The sequence below is a fragment of the Lissotriton helveticus genome, chromosome 7, assembly GCF_964261635.1.
Source record: "Lissotriton helveticus chromosome 7, aLisHel1.1, whole genome shotgun sequence".
Classification (NCBI taxonomy): domain Eukaryota; kingdom Metazoa; phylum Chordata; class Amphibia; order Caudata; family Salamandridae; genus Lissotriton; species Lissotriton helveticus.
The window spans coordinates 451,941,255-451,958,916 of NC_136068.1; the positions used below are offsets into that span (position 1 = coordinate 451,941,255).

The following is a 17,662-nucleotide window of genomic DNA, read 5'->3' on the forward strand; positions in this document are numbered from 1 at the left end:
GGGGAGAGTGTGGGGGGAGAGTGTGGGGGGAGAGTGTGTGGGGGGAGTGTGTGTGGGGGAGAGTGTGTGTGGGGGAGAGTGTGTGTGGGGGAGAGTGTGTGTGGGGGAGTGTGTGTGTGGGGGAGAGTGTGTGTGGGGGAGAGTGTGTGTGGGGGAGAGTGTGTGTGGGGGAGAGTGTGTGGGGGAGAGTGTGTGTGGGGGAGAGTGTGTGTGGGGGAGAGTGTGTGTGGGGGAGAGTGTGTGTGGGGGAGAGTGTGTGTGGGGGAGAGTGTGTGTGGGGGAGAGTGTGTGTGGGGGAGAGTGTGTGTGGGGGAGAGTGTGTGTGGGGGAGTGTGTGTGTGGGGGAGAGTGTGTGGGGGAGAGAGTGTGTGGGGGAGAGTGTGTGTGGGGGAGAGTGTGTGTGGGGGAGAGTGTGTGGGGGCGAGTGTGTGGTGGGGGAGTGTGTGGTGGGGGAGTGTGTGGTGGGGGAGTGTGTGGTGGGGGAGTGTGTGGTGGGGGAGTGTGTGGTGGGGGAGTGGGGGGAGGGGTGTGTGGGGGGAGGGGTGTGTGGGGTGTGTGTGGGGGGGGTGTGTGTGGGGGGTGTGTGTGGGGGTGTGTGTGGGTGGGGGTGTGTGTGGGGTGGTGGGGTGTGGGGTGGTGGGGTGTGGGGGGTGGGGGTGTGTGTGTGTGGGGGTGTGTGTGTGGGGGGGTGTGTGTGGGGGGTGTGTGTGGGGGGTGTGTGTGGGGGGTGTGTGTGGGGGGGGTGTGTGGGGGGGGTGTGGGTGGGGGTGTGGGTGGGGGGGTGGGTGTGGGGGTGTGTGTGGGGGGTGTGTGGGGGTGTGTGTGGGTGGGGGTGTGTGTGGGGGTGTGTGTGGGTGGGGGTGTGTGTGGGGGGGGGGGTGTGTGGGGGGGGGTGTGTGTGGGGGGGGGTGTGGGGGGGGTGTGTGTGGGGGGGTGTGTGTGGGGGGGGGTGTGTGGGGGCGAGTGTGGGGGGCGAGTGTGTGGGGGGGAGTGTGTGGTGGGGGAGTGTGTGGTGGGGGAGTGTGTGGTGGGGGAGTGTGTGGTGGGGGGGTGGGGGGAGGGGTGTGTGGGGGGTGTGTGGGGGGGTGTGTGTGGGGGGTGTGTGGGGGGGTGTGTGTGGGGGGGTGTGTGTGGGGGTGTGTGTGGGTGGGGGTGTGTGTGGGGTGGTGGGGGGTGGGGGGTGGGGGTGTGTGTGTGTGGGGGTGTGTGTGTGGGGGTGTGTGTGGGGGGGTGTGTGTGGGGGGTGTGTGTGGGGGGTGTGTGTGGGGGGGGGTGTGTGGGGGGGGGTGTGTGGGGGGGGTGTGTGGGGGGGGGTGTGGGTGGGGGTGTGGGTGTGGGGTGTGTGTGGGGGGTGTGTGGGGGTGTGTGTGGGGGTGTGTGTGGGTGGGGGTGTGTGTGGGGGTGTGTGTGGGTGGGGGTGTGTGTGGGGGGGGTGTGTGTGGGGGGGGTGTGTGTGGGGGGGGGGGTGTGGGGGAGTGTGTGTGGGGGTGTGTGTGGGGGGGGTGTGGGGGTGTGTGGGGGGTGTGTGGGGTGTGTGTGGGGGGGGTGTGTGGGGTGTGTGTGGGGTGGTGGGGTGTGGGGGGTGGGGGTGTGTGTGGGGGTGGGGCTGTGTGTGGGGGTGGGGGGGGTGGGGGGGGGGGTGGGGGGGTGTGTGGGGGTGTGTGTGGGGGGGTGTGTGGGGGGGTGTGTGGGGGGGTGTGTGGGGGTGTGTGTGGGGGGTGTGTGTGGGGGGTGTGTGGGGGTGTGTGTGGGGGGTGTGTGGGGGGGGTGGGGGGTGTGTGGGGGGGTGTGGGGGGGGGGTGTGGGGGGGGTGGGGGGGGTGTGGGGGGGGGTGGGGGTGTGTGTGGGGGTGTGTGTGGGGGTGTGTGTGGGGGTGTGTGTGGGGGTGTGTGTGGGGGTGTGTGTGGGGGTGTGTGTGGGGGTGTGTGTGGGGGTGTGTGTGGGGGGTGGGGTGTGGGGGGTGGGTTTGTGTGGGGGGTGGGGTGTGGGGGGTGGGGGTTTGTGTGGGGGGTGGGGTGTGGGTTTGTGTGGGGGGTGGGGTGTGGGTTTGTGTGGGGGGTGGGGTGTGGGTTTGTGTGGGGGGTGGGGTGTGGGGGGGTGGGTGGGTGTGTGTGGGGGATGTGTGTGGGTGTGTGTGGGGGTGGGGGTGTGTGGGGGGGTGGGGGGGTGGAGGTGTGGGGGGTGGGGGTGTGTGGGGGTGTGGAGGTGTGGGGGTGGGGGGTGTGTGGTTGGGGGTGTGGTTGGGGGTGTGGTGGGGTGTGGTTGGGGGGTGGGGGTGGCGTGTGGGTGTGTGTGTGTGGGTGGGGGTGTGTGTGGGGGTGTGTGGGTGTGTGTGGGGGTGGGTATGCTGGGGCGGGTGGGTGGGAGTGGTCGTGTGTGTGGGGGTGGGGGGTGGGGGGGTGTGTCTGGTGGGGAGGGGATGGGTTGGAGTGTGTGAGGAGGGTGTGTGTGTTGGGAGGGGGGGTGTGGGGAGGGGGAGGGTCTGGTGGTGTGTGTGTGGGAGAGGGGGAGGGTGTGGTGGTGTGTGTGGGAGGGGTGGTGTGTGTGGGGGTGTGTAGGGGTGTGTGGGTGGTGCGGGTGTGGGCGCATGGGGGGCATGTGAGATGTGTGTGGGTGTGGGTGGGGTGTCATGCACTAAATGAGGGTAAAATTCCTGTTGAATGCAGTATAAATAGAAAATCCTGTATGCTGCTTTTATTTGATATGGAATCTCCAGAAGTGCCACTACTAACTTTTTTTTAAAATACTGTAAAGATGGAAGAAAAATTATGTATTTTATATATTTTTATTAGGTAATGTACTGTTCTGTGTTAATCAGGACCATAATAGTGTAATAAACTGATATTCCATAACAATAACGATTCATTATTGAGCAGCAGACTTCAAACTCATCATGTCAAGCACTGACCCGAATGCTAAACCATGACAGTAGCCTTGAAGAAACCAGGTCTGAGGAGTCAGCCCCAGCGTTTATTACTTGGTTGTAAACCAGCATTCATTGAGGAAGTCCTGAAAATCTGGCTTATCCTTCCTCTGCAATGTTTCTGAGTCGCTAGTGTGAATCCCAAAAGCAGAGCTGCCAGATGTTTGGGGTGGACTAGCGCGTCATTCTTCTCCAGGTCAACGCCCCCTCTGTCGCAAAGCACGGAATACCTTAAGAATAGTAAAGTAAAGCAGAACTATGAACCTTCCACAAAAGGCGCACTATAATTAAGTCTCTCAATGTTCCGTTTTTTAACCGATTTTTTAACATAAATATAGAAAGAAAAACTATTGTCCCGACTGAATAAATTTTCTTAATATGCAACAGGTTTTCTTTTGGATGATACTAATGTCAATCATGAGTGATAGGACAATAACTGTGTAGATTGACAGGTAGGGGAGTTAAAAAAAAATCCTAATTAAGCTTAAATAACTGCAGCAGTACATCGGTTTAAGCGGTTCTAAAAAACAAATGTTTTCAAATGACAATTGGTGGTCGCCTTGAACCATAATGACACAGCTCCCACTCGTCTTGGCCCTTGCCTCGAAGAAGTGACTAGATGGATGCAACGTTCCCTTGTAAAACTCAATGGAGAGACAACCGAGCTCATACTCCTTCGCAATTCCTCCCCTTCTGTGGTAGCTTTCTCGTGGCCAGTATGTATGGGTCCCGTCCCGGCCCCCAAACCGGAGATAAAGAGCCTCGGTTTCTGGCTAGACTGAGCTTGGCTTTAAATCTCAAGCTAGAAGGGTTGTTGCATCTTGCTTTGGCATACTAAGAATGTTGCGCAAAATACTCCCTTTGCTACCTGCTCAAGCAAGAAAGCTTGTAGTCCAAGCACTTATTCTATCTCGCTTTGATGACGGAAACGCCCTGTATCTAGGTGCCCCATGCTCGGTCCTGGCTAAGCTTCAAACGATGCAAAATTGTGCTGCCAGGACACTCATGGGCACTCGGAGCCGTCAATCGGCAAAGCCGGCTTTAAGGGCTCTTCATTGGCTCCCATTGCGTGAAAGAGTCCAATTCAAAAGCCCTGTGGGTTGCCCACAGGCTGATTGGAGGAAAAGGACCAACTATTATTTCGTCTTTGATCAAGCCCTACCATGTAAACAGGCGACTACGCTCAAATGACCTTCGGCTGGCTCTCGTCCCCAGAATCAAGAGAGCTAGAAGCTGGGCCGCCTCTTCATACACAACGCAGCCAAGCTTTGGAACGCTCTCCTGCTTCAATTGAGAAAGGAACCCAATTATATGGCATTCCGTAGGATGCTTAAAACCTTGCTTTTCCCTAAATAACACCAGGGCTCTTCTTTGAATAACATCGCTGCTGCCTGATAATGCTCGCAGCGCTGGGATGCCTCCGGTTAACCACGCGCTTTATGAATGATGTTTTCATTTCATTTCCCTGTAACTAGCTACAATCCATTGGACATTCAAACACGAGTAAACATTTGACAGTTAAATAATGTGGAAATGTACCCACTACCACTTCATTTTCTTTCTCTAAGCACAAAATAAAGATGGATAAATACAGACAAATGTCAACAACATAAATACCATAAAATCGGGATCACTAGGTCTATAACTTAACCTCTTTGGATAGAGGCGATACCAGATATTGAACTGTTTTCCTGAAGCAGAGTGAAAGGATGCTGGAGTCACTTCTCACATCCCAGTACAGCACCGCCTAGGTGTCGAGGAAGACGCGTGGAGGTGGTGCAGCAGAGGGCTTGGGTGTAGAGTGCTGCAGCACATGATTGAAGTGCATTGGAAACGCTCTATGGCCATAGCACTGAGGCTGTAAGAAAGGCTACTCTGAGCTGCTGTGGGAACACAATTCAGCGATGCTTAAGTTTATGTTCATATCCAGCACAGACCTCTGGATAAGCAGACAACAAAAATCGCTCATTACCTGAAGCAGGTGCCAACTTTACTGAGTCCATCGGGGACACAAAGGATCATGTTTCGGCTCCAGCTGCCAACACTCCCCACATAATAGGCATGGGACGGCACAAGAACAATTATTACCAAAGGCACCCATCACACAATCCACTCTGTAGAGCTACTCCACCCTCCCCCTGTCTCAGCTAGACACTTTCAAGATGTCAGGCAGGAGCACCAGAACTACGCTTAGACAGCAAACATGCGACAGATGGAGAAAACATCAAATACTCCTGCTAGGGCTGCACAAAGGTGGAAAAACATCAAATACTCCTGCTAGAGCTGCACAAAGATGGAGAAGACACCAAATACTCCTGCTAGAGCTGTACTCAAACTGCAGAGTTGAGCGAGGGCAGAAACACAACAATGCAGAGATAGGCTCACTATAAAGGCCAAAGTGACACCGGCTGCCACTAGCCTCGATGGAAACCAAAGAACTGCGGTTCACAACAATAAACCAAAGAACTGCGGTTCACAACAATAACACACAGCAGTCGCACACTTACAAACTGGAAACCCAGATGAGACCAAAGACTCCCCAGACCAAGGCTGCCTATAAACGCAGAGTAGGGCCCTTTTCCAAACGACCACTGGGAACTTGCACAAAATTGCTGTGAAATCACCATAATAACAAACACTGTGTTGATTATTTACTGACACTTTGTTAGTGCGTGTTGTGTACAGATGATATTACTTTCCCCCTTCTGACATTTAACTTCACCTTGACACGGCTGAGCGAGAATTCACAAACGACTAGCTCAGCATCTGGAAGTTTACATTCCTTGAATGTTTTCAAGGTCCTCTTTCGTGCTGTCAGTTTTGGTTTCTGTTTTGGGTATTGTCGCTTGAAACATTTATTAAGAAACCTATGAAATGGTCATGAAAATCAGGATAGGTTAGCAGGAGGTGATCACAATAAATGCAGGAGAACTGCTGCCGCTGTGCACAGTGATTGCGCACTATTTTCTATAACAAACCAACAGATCTTACATGGACATACAAATAGGCTGCGTTATCTTTGGCACAAAAAAAGGTCAGAAAGATCATTGCATTTGGAATGACATATGAAAAGTGAGAGTAAAAATAACAGTCATAATAGTCTTGTAACAAACATCGATAACATAGTGATTGGTTCTGAAATATGGGATGGATCATAATCTACTGATTACAAGCATTTAGATACTGAAACTGTTGGACCTCAGACTTTGCTCAGCAAGAGCCAATTAACGCTCACCAACCCTGATCCCTTTTATGTTTGCTAGCCACAGTCTGCTCGTGCCCAGAGGTATCCTCCACGTTTTTATCGCCTATCTGCATGTGACACACACACAGGAAGCAACTCATCCTAGCCATCATTCCCAGAGATTAAACATACAGACCACACATTGCACTCCCCTGCTTTTTCCTAAACCCCCAAGCCTGACCGAACATCCCACAGCCATCACATTGCTAGACTTGCAGTCTCTTCTCTTCCTACTGAATGTGGGCAAACAATCACCCCTCCGGCCTACCTTTGGCACATACCACAGATAGCACTCCCTCTGCCTTCTCCTAACTCCCACGCCTGACCCCCGCATCCCACAGCCATCATCACATTGCTAGAGTTGCAGTACCTCCCTGCTGAATGTGAGCCAACTATCACCTACCTGGCCTTGGCACACAGCGCCTTCACTTCGCTCTCCTTGATGAGCTCGCAGCGTCTCAGTTGTTCTATTTGTCGGTCCAAATCACTGATATCAGCCATTCTCCCTCAGCCGGCAGACAGCACCACTGAAAAACAAGAGGAGTGTGTGATTGAGAAGATGCAGCTACAAAGAGGTCCTCCTACGATTCAGCCGTCCTCGTTAATCGCTGCCTGGAAAAGAGTGGCTGGGGAATCGGAACAGTCCTCTGCTCTCCCCCATCCAGATCTCTCCCAAGACACTACTATCTCATTAAGGGAAGGAAAAGAAGTTTTGCCTATCACACAAAAGAACCTCAGTCATTTACACAATGGCAAGGAGAATAAGAGGGCTAGGAGCCTAAGAGGAACACCGACTACATTTTGGCGTTGAAGTTCCAGATGTTCAAGTTCACCGACTAATATTTTAAGGAGCTGAAACATTTGTTCATGTTTAGAAATCAAATTAGGCTCATATGCATTTTAAACTTCCCAAACTTTTTCCTCACCACGTTTCAAATAAACAAGAGTAATGAGGCATCACTCCATACACACATTTTAAAAAGCGAGCAATTAGGTGCCATTGGGATCACAATCACAAAGTCCGTGCAGATTGAAAACTGTGGGCAAAGTAAAATCTTAATTCAGTTTTACAATTAGAGGGGGGGGGGGAACACAAACAGCCATCTCAGTAAACGATAAAAAGTGACTCAGATTTACGTTGCTTGTACCCATAGGGAATTAAGTAAATGAGCAATGATGTGGATAAAATAATAAAGATTAGCATGATTACTAACCGCAACAAGAATCAACCTAAGATATGGAGATAGGTGTTGTGGGGTAGGATAAAGAAAGATTATTGTGCGACACTTGCTAATTAAATGTGCCATTGTAGTCGAAAATCTGTTTGCTTTGAACTAGATCATCCTGAAATAATAGTTTAAAAAAACTATTTAATTCCCGGGTTTGGGGGGAGAGAGAGGGGAAGAGAGAGAGAGAGAGAGAGGGGAAGAGAGAGAGAGAGAGGGGAAGAGAGAGGGGAAGAGAGAGAGAGAGAGAGAGGGGAAGAGAGAGAGAGAGAGGGGAAGAGAGAGGGGAAGAGAGAGAGAGAGAGAGGAGAGAGAGAGAGAGAGAGAGAGAGAGAGAGAGAGAGAGAGAGAGAGAGAGAGAGAGAGAGAGAGAGAGAGAGAGAGAGAGAAAATAAGGGGAGATTAAAGAGATGAATCACTGGAGAAGATGTTTGAACATATAACATAAGGGAGAAGTATAAATGTCGTTCCTAAAACAGTGTGTGAATTGACGGACCACATAAAAACCAAGGTTTAAGGAACCATCTGAGACGGCCGACCCTGCCCCTCTTCGACCATCTCCAAACCCAGACACCCCCTTTCTCATCTAAAATTACTAAACTCGAATACAAGATTCTACTACCACCCGTTACCCAACCACCGAACACTCCAATCTTTCAACAGCACACCACTTTCTTGTTCCCCTGGCTGTGCCATTGCTAACATCTGTTTGTGGGGACATGACCCATTCCAGCAGAGCTTGCCCTTGTTGCCCACTACTAAACAGAGTCCTGTTTAAAATTAAACCGGCGCCAGCCTAAAATGCCCCTAGTACATTAGAACATGTATAACATCAGAAACCACCCAAACACTGGTACAGGATCAACTACACCTTCCAAATCTTAATATCGAACAAATGTCATTGCCACACTAAAAAACACTTGCAGCCACATGTTCAAGTCTTGGACCTGATGCATGTTTAATGCATCTCTCCCAGAAGGTTCTGTATTCAAGCCACTGAAACAGGCCATCATCACCCATCTAACAAAAGCAGCTGTGCAGCTTGACCAATAATTTCCCCTCTCCAATCTGTCATTTTCCTACAAAAAGCCCAGACTAGCACAGAGTATCTCTACCCTTCAAAAGGGAACAACATCTGTGCATGCCACCTCTTACATCAAAGAATCTTGCAAGCTCTGTTCAACATCTGTCATGTCACAAAATCATCAATATGCAGTTATGATTGCTCTAAGGGATCACGCAGTTCATCCACCCAATCCACCTGTGGGGCAATCAAGATCTTTGGTTACAAAGGATCACGGCTACTGTAATATGGCAGCAATTGCAATTTCAGGCAGTTAGACTAAGCGAATTGCCGCAAGTGCCACCACGTAAAAAGAGTCTTCAGAGCTTGCCACTGACTGATGGTGGTCAAGGAGAGTTACGCTTAAGCGTTTCTCTGTCATCAAAGGTTAGTACTCCACAAACCTACAAAAGACTAGATATGAGGCAGACTTGGGGGACCAAAGTTTCAGAATGTCTTGAAGGAGACCTGGCGGGTAGATCTTAAATACTGGTTTGCAAGGCAACTCTAGCATTCAGACTGGATTAAATTGTCATCCAGTAGGTAGTGATAATAATATATTTCCACTTATAAAGCGCCGTGGTTACACTAATGCCAGTGTGTCCCCGCGCTGCGGTAACTCAGCCAATAATCAAGCCCAGATCGAACCCGACTAAACCTTAAGGAAAAAGAAAGGTTTTCAATTTTTTCCTATTCCTCGAATAGGGTCAAAGTCTCACAATCAGTTACAGTCTCACAGTCAGTTACAGTCTTACTACTGTAATATCTTTGACATTCAATTGGACAAGCACAGCTCTGAAAATAGCTGCAAGGCAACAAGCAGCTACTCCTAAACATCTTGGTAAAAGGACTACTGGTACATGGCTGTTTTTCTAATAAAACCTCGATCATCAGGTCTAATGACCCTATGAATGTTTTAGTTGGTCAGCCTGATGGAAATCTAGCGCCCTGGGTCCAGAGGAGACTCAAGCATCTCAACAATGGTTAGATGGGATTCCAGATTTCAAGATCACAAGATTTTTGAAACCTAGGACAAGGTCAGCAAATGTCAACTTACTTTTATTGAAAACCCATGGCACTGGTTAAAGAGGGTTGCCCCTTCTCTTCAGAAGGTGTCTTGAAAAGGCTGCTCCAGTATCAGAACTGTAAGATCCCAGGCTTCTAGTACTGAGAAATGCTTTATGATGCAAAAAAGAACTCAAACACAACTAAGCTAAAGCAGGTCTTCAATAAAGCCTTAGTGGCAATCACTCAGATCGTAAACAGCCGTTACCATCATCTAAAAGAGAATGTTAACAGCTGTTAATTGCCTGCTGTTGGAACAAAAGTTATGATTTGCTTTGGTAAGCGGAGCTACCCTAACTTGTGTGCTTTTCTGGGCAGCCAGCCACATCTTATTTCTGGAGTGAGACTGATAAACTAAAACACATGTAACACTTTCATTGGGCTTGTATGGTTAAGTCAACAGCAGAGCTAGCAGAGAAAGGAAGGAACACTGTAGGAGTAGCAATTCGTTTCTCAACCATTGTCATTTTCCCAATTCACATATAAAACGGTAGTGTCTCAATTCAAAGCCAATATCCATTTCAGAGTCAAGAAAAATCATTGTATTTGACAGCAACCAAGGTACATTTGTGCACTATGGCAGCAAGGGTCAAGATCTTAAACATAGTGTACAAAATGGTTTATCAAGTGGTTCCTCACTACATAGGAGAGTCTCTTCCAATTTGGTTGGTGGATGGTAGCCTTAGCTCAGTGCAAGGTATGATTATCTATGCCACAGGTTTTAAAAGCTCCAGGAAGGGTGAGGAGGGCACTTGGAGGAGTAGTCTATTAAAGTCTTTGGAGAAAAAAATGTAGACTAGCCAGCTGGAAGGTCTGTGTAATACAAAAAAACACAAATTCAGAAAATCTAGGGAATCTTATTTTTTCAGACTCCACTAATGATAGGCTTGCAAGATTGTTGACATTTCACTGTGAAGATTACAGAAATAGGTGTACCAACTGACATAACATATAGCATCTATGTAGGTTTGTATACATTACTTTACTCCTAACGTAGGGAAAGAAAAACTCCCTCCACTGCACTACTCTACGTCTCATCCTTTACCTCTCTCAATATATCCTCTACTCGGACTCATCCCAAATCTCTTTCTACTATGCTCACCCTAATACCTCTTGACTTTTCCTTCATTATCCCGCTTTGACTCAGCCCAAACCTCACCCTACTACTAGGATAGCTCTTCTAAATCTTTTTAGGTTTCGCCTGGCGAAAAGCTGCGCAACTTTTGTTTACCAGTATGGATGTTCGTCCCACCTCTGTTTCCCATTGGCTAGCTCCATAAATGGACGCTAGCCATTGGGAAACAGAGGCGTCCGTCATTCTCCGAGGCGACTCGTGGGCGTTTGAGAATTTTTCTCATCCGGCCCCTTTGACACGTCAGTGCGGCGGTGGGCGGGGTTTATTTTTTTTTTGTTATTTAGGTTTGTTTTGGTCATTGCAGGCCGACCGCCGCAAGAAGTCCAGGTGAGGCTTTTTCTTGCCTTTGCCGTTTCCGCCCTCCCCTCCCGCTGTCAGTGTGCCGTTAACCCGCCCCCCTCCCGCTGTCCGTTACCGCCCCCCCCTCCCGCTGTCCGTGTTGTGATGTGACGTAGGCATTGAGCACCCGCGTTTGTACATGGAGAAAGGTCTGTCTTCATAAATTGTGTGTTTTTAGGTTCATCCTGGCCACCCCGAGGACCTAGAATACTGTAAACGCTGCCCATGGTTGTAATAGCCGCAGTGACTGCAGCGCCGGCTGGGTCACTCCCACGCACACGGACACACAAAAAACACACCCAGGATTGCACTGGTGCAGGGCTTGGAGACATTCTCACACTCACCGACACACTGCACACCTTTCAAAGACTTACATTGGCCTTCGGAAGTTTCGCACACTTATACCGCGGCACATGGAACCCCTCTCGCGCTCACACTGGTCACGGTGACCACAGCACTGGCTAAAAGTCAGTCACACGTACATGCTATCATTCTCAGCCTTACGCTTGCAAGAGTGACCACAGAAGGGGGTAAGAGGCCCTCACACATACACCGCGGCACATTTTAAGCACTTCCAAGCTGACACTGGCATCAGCCGCTCTCACATGCATGCAGTCCCACTATATGCCACTTCCTGTCGTGAATACATGGCAGCCACCAACTGGCACATCACAAGCCACCAGAAGACTTACACTGGACACTGCATAAGCATCAGTCACTCACACATGCACACTGACAAACTACAAATCTAGCTAGACGTGTACTCACTCACTACATGGCAAGAATGAGTCACACGCTGGCACGTCAAGACTACTGTTAGACTTTCCCTCACTGAGCACAGTATAAAATAAACATGACGCTCATTGCTACACTGCAAATCACTAATATGCTTACAGTGGTCAAGGTGAACACCGTGTACCACAGGGGTCACTCTGCTACACTATAAATCACTTCACAGTTTACAGACACCGCAACAACTGGTGAGTCACGTGGTGACATACTTCAACCCGCATTTAGGCAAACCAGGACGTGTCAGCGACGCCATATCTTCTTGTATAGCGCCTTATCAGCACTTGATGCGTTCAATAACATTAAAAACTCGTATGTTGCGATGGGGCTTTAAGCACTATCTCTTATTTCAGAGCAGTACTTCCGGAGTGGGAGATACTGAAGATGCAGTGTGTGGTCACCCAGCAAGTCAAGTCAAGTACCACTTTATTCGATTTAGTAAAAATCATAAAAGCATGCTACAACAATTAAAACAAGTCAGATACATATTAAAATGTTCATGCAATACAATATATAAAAACAGTAAAAGGGTCAGATTAAAAAAAAAGATCATCATGTGCAAAAAAGCGAAGTATACCACATTCATCACAGTCCCCGATGTTAGACTCATAATTTCCTCTTCCTGATCCGAACAGCAGCAACAAGGTAATTTGCCACACTGAACATCACCAAGGGCGTTTCAAGCATTTGTAAAAACAAAAGAGCTGGTTTAGCTTGCGTGAAAGCTTTCTCCTTCAACAAACGTACCAAATACTTCTGCCTTGGAACATCATAAAAGGAGCAGAACAGCATAAGGCGCATGTTATCTTGAATGGAGAAATTATCGCATTTACATACAGGTGCGTCCTCAGGCTTAAACCATCCCTGTCTATCACAGAGTACCAAGTAAATCTGGTTAAATCGGAACTTAACCAGAAGCCACCTGTGAAACGGGATATTAACTAGGGCAAGATACGGTTGGATGGCTGTGCAGATAATAGTCATATAATGTGCTCTAACCGTAGATTTTGTTAACTGGAGTTGCTCTCTCTCCAAGAACTTAAGTTTATAAAAGTTTTCCTTGACCCAAGCTAAATCTGCTTTTTTCAGGTCCAACGGAGAGGAGAAAATCTCCGGGCGTCCAAGTTCTACTGAGCACTTATTAATATATGACAGCCAAGCAATGTCTTTATGTTTATCAAGTTTTAAACAATCCATCAGAATTTTGTGGTTAAGACCTAAGTTGTTATTGATCCAGACCCTAATCCACAAAAGAATGGGTGCCATAGAAAGGATATCAGTAATGTACCCTACTCCAAGCTCCTGGTGGACCGAAAAGGTGGCTGTCGACAGAGGGAGTCCTAACATAGAACAAAAAAACTTGTTAACCTCTGTTTGAATGGTTTCAGTTTTTACATAGCCCCATAGTCCAGCTCCGTACCTAGCTATAGCCAAAGATTTCGCCCTGTACAAAGCTAATAATGCACCACTTGGTTTCCCTCCAAGTCTCCTTGAGAAGCTCAGGATGGCGTTAACAGAGCTCCTCACTGCTTTGGTTTTTGCTGTTATCTGAGGAGACCAACTGCCCTTGGTGTCAAAAATTACACCGAGGTAAGTGAAAACTTTAACATTAGTGATCACTTCCCCTTTACAGTGAAAAGGTTTAGTGTTATTTTTAGCAGCCCCAAAAACCATAACATGGGATTTAGAGTTATTAACCACAAGGTCAAGAGAAGACATAAAGTCACTGAATGTATTTAAGAGTCTCTGGAGACCAAGATGTGTCCTAGCTATTAGGGCGGCAATTGCAAAAACAACAAGTGATGGACTGAATGTGGATCAATGTCACACACTCCCCCAGTCAAAAGATCTGGGCCCAAATCCATCGTTTTTTTGCACTCCACACCACCCTGGGTTAGACAATGGCGATATGCAAATCAGCTCTGACCCTGTTGCCCCATGGGAACAGTCCAGTCCGAACTACAAAAGCCATGTCCTTCCCAGAACGGAATCAAGCATCCGAGGACCGGACCGGTTTCGAGGTAACACCTCTCTTCAGCCCGGCTAGCTTGACTCCAAGTGGTGTGGAGTGCCTGGGACCCACGTCTGGGCATCCCCAGCGCACTTAGGGCGGCAATTGCAAAAACAACAAGTGATGGACTGAATGTGGATCAATGTCACACACTCCCCCAGTCAAAAGATCTGGGCCCAAATCCATCGTTTTTTTGCACTCCACACCACCCTGGGTTAGACAATGGCGATATGCAACTTAGGTAACACCTCTCTTCAGCCCGGCTAGCTTGACTCCAAGTGGTGTGGAGTGCCTGGGTTGTGTTTGCAGTTACCGCTCTAAGTGTACTGGGGATGCTCAGACGTGAGTCCCAGTTACTCCACACCACTGGAATCAAGCTAGCCGGGCTGAAGAGAGGTGTTACCTCGAAACCGGGCCGGTCCTCGGATGCTTGTTTCCGTTCTGGGAAGGACATGGCTTTTGTAGTTCGGACTGGACTGTTCCCATGGGGCACAGGGTCAGCGCTGATTTGCATATCGCCATTGTCTAACCCAGGGTGGTGTGGAGTGGAAAAACGATGGATTTGGGCCCAGATCTTTGGACTGGGGTGAATGTGTGACATTGATCCACATTCTGTCCATCATTGTTGTGTTTGCAGTTACTGCTCTAAGTGTACTGGGGATGCTCAGACGTGAGTCCCAGTTACTCCACACCACTGGAATCAAGCTAGCCGGGCTGAAGAGAGGTGTTACCTCGAAACCGGGCCGGTCCTCGGATGCTTGTTTCCGTTCTGGGAAGGACATGGCTTTTGTAGTTCGGACTGGACTGTTCCCATGGGGCACAGGGTCAGCGCTGATTTGCATATCGCCATTGTCTAACCCAGGGTGGTGTGGAGTGGAAAAACGATGGATTTGGGCCCAGATCTTTGGACTGGGGTGAATGTGTGACATTGATCCACATTCTGTCCATCATTGTTGTGTTTGCAGTTACCGCTCTAAGTGTACTGGGGATGCTCAGACGTGAGTCCCAGTTACTCCACACCACTGGAATCAAGCTAGCCGGGCTGAAGAGAGGTGTTACCTCGAAACCGGGCCGGTCCTCGGATGCTTGTTTCCGTTCTGGGAAGGACATGGCTTTTGTAGTTCGGACTGGACTGTTCCCATGGGGCACAGGGTCAGCGCTGATTTGCATATCGCCATTGTCTAACCCAGGGTGGTGTGGAGTGGAAAAACGATGGATTTGGGCCCAGATCTTTGGACTGGGGTGAATGTGTGACATTGATCCACATTCTGTCCATCATTGTTGTGTTTGCTGCTAGCTATTAGGGCGGCATCATCCGCGTACAGGAGCACTGGAATATAAGTGTCTCCTGCACGCGGTGTGTCCACAGAAGCAGCTAAAAGGTTCTTTTCCAGAGAATTTATATATAAAGTAAACAGCATAGGCGCAAGGATGCAGCCTTGCCGCACACCCCTGCCTGATTTAAACCAAGCTGTACGATGTCCCTCTTGATCCATTCTGATGGAAGCCTTTAAATCCTTGTGCAGTTCAGCTAAAAAGTAGACCAGAGGTGGATCCAATCCCATTTTTAACAACATGGCCCACAGCTTTGCTCTATTTACTAAATCAAATGCTGTGGATAGATCCATGTAAGCAACAAAGATTGCCCCCTTTTTTGCCTTTGTATACTTAGAGATTATCATATGCAAGTTTAGGCATTGGTCCTCTGTCCCTCTTCCTGTCCGGAAACCATACTGGGCATTGGACAAAATATCATTTTCTAATGTCCATTTATTAATTTTAGCCAGCAGTACTTTACCCAGGATCTTCATAGAGGAATCCAGCAAGGAAATAGGGCGGTAGCATTTGGGGTCACTTCTTAGTCCTTTTTTAAAGATTGGGACAATGATTGAACATGTCCAAGTATTAGGGAAACCCCCTACAAGTACATGATTAAAAACATTCCTTAATATCGTTGCCCACATATCCGGGTTTGATTTATAAAAATCTAGAGGAACCCCATCGGGTCCCGGGGCTTTACTCTTAGCGGAACCAATTATCGCGGTCTTAACTTCATTTTCATTAAAATCTAGATTGGGTTGCATGTCAGAATAACAGGGTAAATGGAATGTTTCGTAAACTTGATTGCTCCCATAGATCACTGAAAAATGATTAAGCCACTCTGATTCTGGTATATTTGCCTCAAGGTCTGTATTACGTGATTGGGCAAATAAGGGGTTATTTATTATAGACCAGAATTTAGAACTGTGTTTAAGGGTGGTTGAATCCATTAAAGCGTCCCAGGCTTCTTCTTTTATGGCTTTTTTACGTGTTTTTACCACCTCAGCATATTTTTTCCTTAGCTGCGCTACCACTAGCTTATTTCTAGGGGAATGTTTGAGCGCTGCCATCAATGCAGAGTGAGCTTTCGAACAAGTATGGTCGAACCAACCAGAGACTGGGGCAGGTCCCCTCTTTGGGCTAAGTGTAAGCTCTTCTTCCACCTTAGAGCAGATAGCCTCAAAGGCGGCGACTATATCTTTACCCCCCCTTTCAGGGTCCCTACAAATCTGAAGTTCCACCGCCATGTCTTGTTCGATAAGATTTAAAAAGTCCTTTGGGCAAACTTTACACCATTTTAATCACCTCCCTTGGTCTTTGCTCTTTACATTCTTCACAGAAGTGACCATCAAAGCCCCTTTGAGCAGTCCAAGCGACCCATCCAGGATTAAAGACACCGGATTGTGGTCACTAAATCCGCTTTCAATGGCATTATAAAAATGAACATAATGGAGGAGTCCTGGGGATAGAAAAATGTAATCAATAATAGATTCACTACCCCTCGCATTACATGTGACCACACGATCATTCGGATCGGAGAAGCCCGGTTCATATAAATCATTTGCTGATAATAGATATTCCATAGCTGATCCCTTCAAACTATGCTCAAAATGGGGGGGGGGGGGGAGCCGTAAGGTCAGGCCCATTAAAGTCTTTGATCTGACAGTGTAAACCGCACAAATGAACGTTAAAATCACCCATTAAAATGATTTGAACAAAAGTGGTTTGTTTTGACATATAATCAGTTAAGAACATACTTAAACTTTCTAAAACAAAATTTGGGGGTCCACCCTGCAAGGAGTTATAACAATTGATTAGAGCAATCTTATTTTTGTCTGGGTGGAGGATTTCTAGAAACTGAAAATGATGTGACGAACTAGCAAGTTCCCTCACACTTCCAGCTATATTAAGTGACACCAGTAACATCAGGCCACCTCTGTCCCTTCCCACCGGGGTACACTGTGCTTTGACAAAAAATGAAGAGTAACCATCCAACCAAAAAGAATTTTCCCTTGCCCATGTTTCCTGCATGGCAACTATATCATATTCTTTTAACTTACCCAGCCAAATTGGGTCATTCTGTTTGGCACGTAGGCCCGCAATATTCCAGGACAGAATCTTAACTTTTCTGTTACCTTGCTCTATTGTAGCCTCCCCTTCATTAGATACAATATTACATGGGGTAATAATAGTGTTAACATTATCGTCCTGGACATTAGCTATCAAATTACATGGGGCAATAGTGTTAACATTATCGTCCTGGACGTTAGCTATCAAATTTGGTTGCTGGGGCTCTAGTCAGTCCATGTTTGCCTGATTAGCGAGAGCCGCAAATCTGTTAAAAAGTGGCAGGTTGTCTATATGCGTATTCCTTACAGAAGTGACTACGCCAGCGGCCCTAGATTTCTTTGTCACCCATTCATTCCCTTGGGGAGGGAAATTTTGTCTACTCTCTACCCCACGGTTGTTATTTTGCGGCGGCCTACTGTGCCCGCATTCAGCTGTCATGAGTACTGGTGGATAGAAGAAACCCAGAGGCATGGCGCG

At 48.2% G+C, this 17,662-nt stretch overlaps 1 protein-coding gene across 1 annotated transcript in view; it reads right to left on the bottom strand.

Moving 5' to 3' along the window:
* Positions 1-17,662, bottom strand: part of PPP4C (protein phosphatase 4 catalytic subunit) — a 182,665-nt gene that overhangs the window by 117,511 nt on the left and 47,492 nt on the right. Inside the window, exon 2 of the mRNA XM_078652391.1 lies at positions 6,571-6,694. Coding sequence (XP_078508517.1) covers positions 6,571-6,668 — 98 coding nt within the window. The 5' untranslated portion in view covers positions 6,669-6,694. The remainder of the gene's footprint in view (positions 1-6,570; positions 6,695-17,662) is intronic.